The sequence below is a fragment of the Plasmodium gaboni genome, chromosome 6 (assembly GCF_001602025.1).
Source record: "Plasmodium gaboni strain SY75 chromosome 6, whole genome shotgun sequence".
Taxonomy (NCBI): domain Eukaryota; phylum Apicomplexa; class Aconoidasida; order Haemosporida; family Plasmodiidae; genus Plasmodium; species Plasmodium gaboni.
In genome coordinates, this window is record NC_031486.1 from 395,471 (window position 1) to 404,259 (window position 8,789).

Here is an 8,789-nt window from a genome sequence, read left to right on the forward strand (position 1 = left end):
GATTTTTTCATTTTGATCATTCATATTAAATGTAGCTTGTGCATTTTGTATTATTCTTTTTATTTCATCTTTGAAATTAATATTTATTAAATTATCCAAAATATTATATTTCATTTGGTTTTTTAATATTTCATTTTTATCCATATGTAAATGTTTATTATCTCTAAATGATCCAATTAATATAGCGCTTTCTTCATTAAATTCTTCGCCTATATTAGAATTTGAAGTAAATGAACTATCAGCACAATAGGCACAATCTGTAGAGGAAATTCCATGTTTTAATTTTTCTTCTACTTGATTATTATTCACATTAGATGAATCAAAATTATTGTTACTATTAATATTATCATTACTCTTATGGATTTTATAACTTTCTACATTATCATAATTACTATTCATACTTTTAATATTATCATTATGGATATCTTTTTCTATTCTATTTTTTGTTTTTTCATTTAAATAAATATCAAATGCTCGATTCTTAATCTGGTAAACATTTCCATTACTATGTTCTGTATTCTTTGATACTAATAAGATATTATTTTTTTTATATTCAAAATTTTCATTATATGAAATAACGTTTCCATCTCTATTATTATGAATCACATTTTCAAAGGAATCATAAGGATATTCATTCTCCATTATTTCTACAATAGATTTATTTATGACACTATTATTATTAATATTAATTACTTTGTTCATATCATTTAAATGAGAATCATTTATATCCCCATCATCATTATTATTATTATTTTTATTATAATCCATATTTTGTTCGACCACATTCGCATTGCTGTCAATACTATTTTTGTATTCACTACTTTGGTTATCTGTCGAGAAAGTTACATTGTGAGTATATTCTTCGCTCTTATTAATTTCACTAAAAATTTTATTATTGTTATAATGATCTTTATTTAATTGTATATTATCATTATCTACATTTGAAATATCATCAAGCTTATTGATTTTTTTTTGTTCATATTCGGAAATAGTTCCTTGAACATTGCTTGAATTGTCAAGAGTATTATTATGTTCATACTTTATATCAGTATTAATATCTGTATTCATATCTGTACTAATGTCTGTATTTATATTTGTATTTATATCTTGATTCACAGGTTTATTCAAATTTTCATTCTGTGAATTAACTTTGTTTATATTATTTGGACGACCAAATATTTCGTCAACATGTGTGTATATATTTGCCTTATTCATTGTTGAATCATTTTCGTGCGTTTCCTGACTTTTATTAATCACATTATTATTTTCTAGATTACTATTTACCATATGCCTATTTTGTAATAGTAGCTTATCATTATGTACGTTATTCATTTGTGTTTGTATTTCTATATTATTTGGATATAATGATAACGCATCTTGTTTCATAGATACATTACTATTAATTAATTTATCATTATCATGCATAACATTCTTCATATAAACCATCATGCTTTCTGAATTATTCCTTTCAAAATTTTCTTGATTCAACGTATTTTTTGTGGTACTCATGGTTTTACTTTTATTCGTGATGATGGTTTGTTCGTTTATTTGGTTATCATGAATATTAATATTATTATTATTAATATTATTATTATTATTATTATTATTAATATTATTATTATTAATAATATTATTATTAGTAGTAGTTGTTGCTGTTGCTGTTGTGTTCATATTATTATTATTATTTGGGGTGATTATGTTATTATTCATTTGCTTATTATCATTTATATATTTCTGATTCATGTTATACATATTATTAGCATTTTCACTATTATCTTTTAATCCATCAGAATATATATTATTCATTTGAGATATATTATTATTAGCACTTATGGTAGAAGAACAAGTAGCATTATTGATCATGTTAATATTATTATTCATGATATTTTTATTTAAAAGGTTTGAAGAATTATCATTAGTAATATAATTATTATTTAGTTGTTCATTAACATTATGTTGTGATAAATTTTTATTTTTTGGTTTTCTTCCCTTTGGGCTTTTAACCGTTTTTTTATTTTTTAATAATAAATCATTATTTGATGATTCTGAAGATGCATTATCTTTTTTCTTTTTTCTTGGTCGTTTTGTACTACCTAAAAGATTTACAACATTAGGAGATTCATTTGATTTATTTTCTTGTTTTTTTCTCTTTGGTGCGGCTTTTTTTAAATTATTTTTTATATCATCATTATTTTGAATCATATGTAAATTGTATATATCTTCATTTGGCATATTCGCATTAGTTTTATAATTTACATAAGGATTTCCATTCATATTTAAATCATTCATTAAATTCGTATTATTTAAAGATAAGGAATTTCTATTTAATACCATATTATTATTTATATTATTGTTCATATTAACATTTCCTGTCATGTTCATAATATTCATATATGGATTTATTAAATTTCTATTTGATGCATACATCATATTATTATTATTATTATTATTATTATTATTGTTGTTGTTATTTTCTAATTGTTCTTTGTTCTCTATATTATTTATAATACCAATATTTTCGTTACCATAAGAATCATACATGTTATTACTTTGAGCGTTCATATTTAAAGATGATTGATCTACGTTGTTCATATTATTCATTAATACATTGAAATTTTTATTTATATTAATTAAATTTTTTAAATTTACACATGAAGGAGATGATAAATTATTATTTGAAGATGCATGATCTATGGTTTTGTTATAATTACTATTATATTTATTATTATTATTAATACGATCATGAGGAGTATTATTGTATGGACTATTCGTGTTTTCCTTATTATTTGAATTAAGAACTTTGGGGTCATTTACTAAAGAATAATTATTTTTAACATACTCATTATAATTATTCCCTTTACTTAAATTATTTAGTATATCAAGATCTTTTGAATGATTGTCATTTCTTAAAAGTCCACCAACAAAATTGTTCCCTGCTATATTATTATTATTATTAATCATATTATTATTATTGTTCATATTATTGTTAATCATATTATTATTATTGTTCATATTATTATTATTATTCATATTATTGTTAATCATATTATTATTATTGTTCATATTATTATTATTGTTCATGTTATTGTTATTTGTATTATTATTTTTGCACTGATTGATAATATCACGACTTACATAATTTAAAGAACCATAATTTGATGACATATTAGTACATACCTTTTTAATATCTTGTGTAACTGTGTTTTGTTCATCTTTCAAATACATAACATCTCTATGTATATTGAAATTACTCATTCTCTTTACATCACTATTATTATTAATATTATGATTAATAAAATTAATGTTTGAATTAATATCTGTTGATTTTAAATTATTTATATTTTGTGTTCTTGTTAATTTTTTTCTATTCATTATTTGTGTTTCATTACTACAATTTTTATTAGATGTTATAGTATTTTTTGTAAACATCTGATTTAAATGAATACTATTATTATTTTTTGAATTTATCATAGAATTCATAAATGTATCATTTATGTTTGTACTTTTTTCAGAGTGTGAAGATGCATATTCATTTCGATCATAATTAATTGGTAATGCATTTCCATTATATGAATTTATAATATCTCCATTTTTATTTATATCTTCTGATATTATATTTTTATTCATATTATTATTCAAAGGAATCAATGAATTATTAAGATTTTTTGGGGAGCCAATAAATGTTATATTGTTATGAACATTCTTATTATTTAATAAATCATATTTTATATTAGTTACATCTTCTTTATCATATACAAAATTATTATTATTATTATTATTATTATTATTACTAATACTATTATTTTTATTTAATAAAATACTTGAGCGAATATTATTTTGTACTATTACATTAGAATTATTCATTCTGTTCTGTATATTTTTATTTAACATATTATTATAATTTATATTTCCTCCACTTTTATTATTATTGAAGTCATTCATCACTTTCTTATCTATATGGTTATATGGATGATTTGTTTCTAAATTCGATGTTTTGTTTTCATTTATCATATTTTTATTTACAACATAATCATTACTTACAACGAAACCACCAGTATTATTATTACTATAAACATTTTGAACCTTTGCCATATTTAAATTATTAGTTTGTGTGTTTTCATTTCTTTTCATCATGTCATAATGAGGATTAAGCATTAGGTTCTTATTATCATTATTGTAGTTTCTATTATTACTTGGGACATTGTTATAAGCAACCATAACGTTACTATTGATATTATTGATATTATTCATATTATTATTATTGATATTATTCATACTAATATTATTTATATGAACGTGGTTTCCATTATTTTGCATGTTTACTGTATGACTACTAGTCATATATTTTTTTCTATTTTGTGTTTCATTATTTAAATGATTAAGGAAATTATTATTTGCAGAATTTTTATTAGAGTTATCTGCATTATTATCGTAAGGATAAACATTGTTATTATTATTATTATTATTATTAGTAGTAGTAGTAGTATTATTATTATTTGTATTACCATGTGTAATAATATTTTGTGATTGATACACCATCATTTTATTCATATTATAATTATTAGCATGAAGTGTATTCGTAATATTTTTTAAAGGAGAATTCATTTGTATAGTTTTACTTTTAACAATATTAATATTGTTATTTGTATTATTTGTATTATTTGTATTATTTATATTATTTATGTTATTTATATTATTAGGACTATTTAAATTATTATTCAACATTCGATTTAGATCACCACTATTTTCGCTAGCTCTTTTTTTGTTACTATCCATAGTAGTAGTCATGTGAAGATTTTCTAAATTATTTAAGAAATTTTTAGGATAAACATTTTTATTTTCCATATCTTCATAATTTACATGTTTTATTTGATATGAATTCATATTATTCATAACAACATCATTTTTATTAGAATTTAATGTGAAATTATTTTTTTGAGGTATATTCATATTTGGCATTATATTTAATGATGCTCTATGAGTTCTTTTAGGGGTTTCATTATTATTATTATTTATCATATTATTATTATTATTTATCATATTATTATTATTTATCATATTATTATTTATCATATTATTATTATTTATATTATTATTCATCATATTATTATTCATCATATTATGTTCAATAAAATTTATATTTGAAGAATTGTTGTTTATATTCATAAAAGATTCTATTTTTCTATTTTCTTCTGGTACTATATTTTTTGTATTCATTCTCATTTGCACATTGTTTTTTTGAAGGCTAGCACAATTACTTAAATTAACTGTATTATTAATATGTTTTAAATTATGTAACTGGTGATTAAAATTATGGATATCATTATTAAGATGATTATTATTTATATTATTAAAACTATAATTATTTCTTCCCATTTGGTTTTCCATATTTTTTTTTAAGTTTAACGATGAAACATTTAAAACATGGGGACACTTATTAGAGAGTAAATTATTTATATTATTAATATTTTTAAATTCAACAAGATTTTTTGTATTATCTTTTATATAATTATTATTTTTATTATCATAATTCATCAAATATAATAATTCATTTGTTGAATTAATACACTTTATAATTTTTTTATTTGATTTTATGTTTTTCTTTTTACCTTTTTTAATTATTTCCCCTTGTTGTTCTTCGTGTTCTTCGTGTTCATTTGGTAATTTTTCTTGTTCGTTTTTTTTATATTCTTTATTTTCTTCTTCTTCTTCAAATTCATTCAAATTATTATATTTAATATTATCAATATTATTAATATTATCAATATTATCAATATTATCAATATTATTATTATTAATATTATTGTTACGATTATAATTATTTGTACTCTTTAAATGAAGATTCTTATAATTGCAATTTTTATTAGCATTAAATAGGATAATATTATTATTATTATTATTTTTTAATTCTTCATTATTTAAACATATATTATTATAATAATTATCATCCTTTATAAATTCATTATAAAAATGTATATTATTATTATTACTACCTAATGGGCATGCATTAATATTTGCACGCATTATTTTTTTTAAAATTTTTTGGTTAGTTAATTCTGCATTTTTATTTATAAGAATCTTATTAGTTACTTCATTTAAAGTATCTTGATTTTTTGGAACCATATATTTTTTTAATTCTTTATTTTTTTCATCGCAAAAATTTTCATGTATATTTATATCTTTTATTTCAACTAAATTATTTTTTTCATATAAATTGTTATTTTGAAAATTACTAGTACTACAAATATTTTCACCAAGTGTTATAAGAGCATTATTAGTACTATTATTATTATTATAAATATTATTATTATTATTATTTCCATCATTAATATTATCATTATTATTTTCATTAAAATTCATAATATTATTTTTTTTAATAATATTTTCATTCCTTTTTATATCATTAAAATTATTTTTATTTTCATTTATGTCGTTTTTATAATTTTCAATACACTCAATATTGTTCTCATTATAACATTTTGGTAGGTAGCCATAATCCTTATTATTCAAATATTTATCATGATCCCTTTTATCAATTCTAATATTTTTATTTTCATCAAATTTATTTGGAATCTTATTATTAATATTCATATCAATGTTGTTGTAGTTCATATTATTTATATCCTTCTTATTACTTCCATCTATATTTTTTATAACATTAGGATACATAATATTTTTCAACATCATCCTTTTTTCATTCTTTTTTTTTGGGGTTTCACTATATAGAATATTGCTCATTATATCATTCGATGTGAAATCATCATCTATGTGATTACTTTCATTATTATTAATTTTTACATTTAAAGGAACCTTTAATGACCAACCTATTGGTATATTCACATCTTCATTTTCATTCATATTATCACTCACATTTACAACATCCATTTTGTTATTCATTACATGCACTTTGTTCATATTAAATTTATTATCTTCATTATTGTAATTTCTCATATGAACATTGTCAGAATTATTATTTATGGCATAATAACTATTATATCTAGAATTCTTATTTAAATATATATTCGGAGCAATATTAGAACCTTCCTCATTTGAGTAATTCATACTACCACTGTTAGTTACATCCTTATTGTTATTATTATGTTCTAAATCTTTATTAAAATTCGTTTGGTCATTATTATTATAATTATTATAAGTAGTAATATTATTTCGTAAAGTTTCATTTATATGATTTAAAACATTTATGTAGTTTAATGGAATTGTATTATTTAAATGACTCATATAATACATCTTATTCATATTATTTATATTATACACATTATTCAATTGATTATAATTAGGATGTATTCTTTCTCTTATCATATAATTTAATTTATAATAGTTATTATAACCATCATTCTTCTTCATAAGCATACTCGCATTGTTCATATTATTGTTATTTACACCCAAATTACATTCAGAAGAATTTAAATTCTCCTCACCATATAGATTTTTATATTCCTGTGAATAATTTGTAAGTGGTTCATGTATATAATAATTATTAAAATTTTTCATAAAACTAGCATTGCTTGAGCTACTTACATTACTCATACTGTTTATATCATTCTCAACTATTTTCATTTCATTCTCTATGACATCATCTTTTCTTACACATAAAGAATTATATTTATCTGCACCACCAGAAGGTCCTTCCATTCTCAAATAGAATAAAATAATCAAGTGACCTAATCACTATGTGGAAGATATTGATGAATATAATCAAAAAAGAAATAATAAGGTTAACTATATAAATATATATAAATATATATATATATATATATATATATATATATGTTTACACTTGTAATTTCTTAGGTTAAAAGTGTATACATAAAAATATATATAAATATTATAATAGTTCTTCCTTATTATGATTTATTCAACAATGTGTATAGTAAAATTATATGAATATTTCTACACACATTATTATATATATATATATATATTAACTTATTTAAATTTTTTAAGAAACATAAAGTAAAAAAAAAAAAAAAAAATAAAACATGAACATATAAAAATATAAAAAATAAATATGAAAAAACATATGCAAATATAGAATTGGTATATAAACATATAGGAAAATATAGAATCACATATAATGATATATAAGGACATATATCATAAATATAAAAAGGTATATAGATACATAAAATGTTATAGCGATCTGATGAGATACAAATCAACATATGAATATGTATATAAATATATATAGAGATATAATAAAAAACATATGAGGATGTATATTTCAAAATATATAAAAATATATATACTAACATGTAAAAATATTCATGAATATTTATTAAATTTTATGATAATATATAAACAATTATTAAAACATATTAAAATTATAAGAAACAGCAATAAAATAGAAATTGATACATATAAAAAAAAAAAAAAAAATTTAAGATTATGTGGATGTACAGGTTAAATATATTATGTAAAATTATTATGAACATGAATACATTCTTGTACGTTTTTATGAATATGCAATGATATAAAATTAATATTTTTATTAGTATAAAGGTCTTTCTTTTTTTTTTTTATAAATTTTTTTTTTTTTTTTTTTTTTTTTTTTTTTTTTTTTTTTTTTTTTTTTTTTTTTTTTTTTTTTACCTCTTTATATTTCTAAGTGTGTATTATTATATATATATAAGTATATATGTGGTTAACGTTTACAAAAAAAAAAAAATAAAAAAGAAAAAGAAAAGAAAAAGCAAATAAATATAAAAACTTTGCTATGTATTTATTTATATATATATTACACAAAACATAAAAAAAAAAAATTTATTTAT

The 8,789-nt window shown here is 19.3% G+C and overlaps 1 protein-coding gene across 1 annotated transcript; it reads right to left on the reverse strand.

Moving 5' to 3' along the window:
* PGSY75_0611800 (hypothetical protein) lies at positions 1-7,653 on the reverse strand (the record flags this gene model as incomplete). The annotated part of the gene is made up of 1 exon (XM_018784699.1): positions 1-7,653. A coding segment is annotated over one exon (7,653 nt), but the record flags the coding sequence as incomplete, so codon positions are not given.
* Between the last annotated feature and the right edge of the window lie 1,136 nt (positions 7,654-8,789).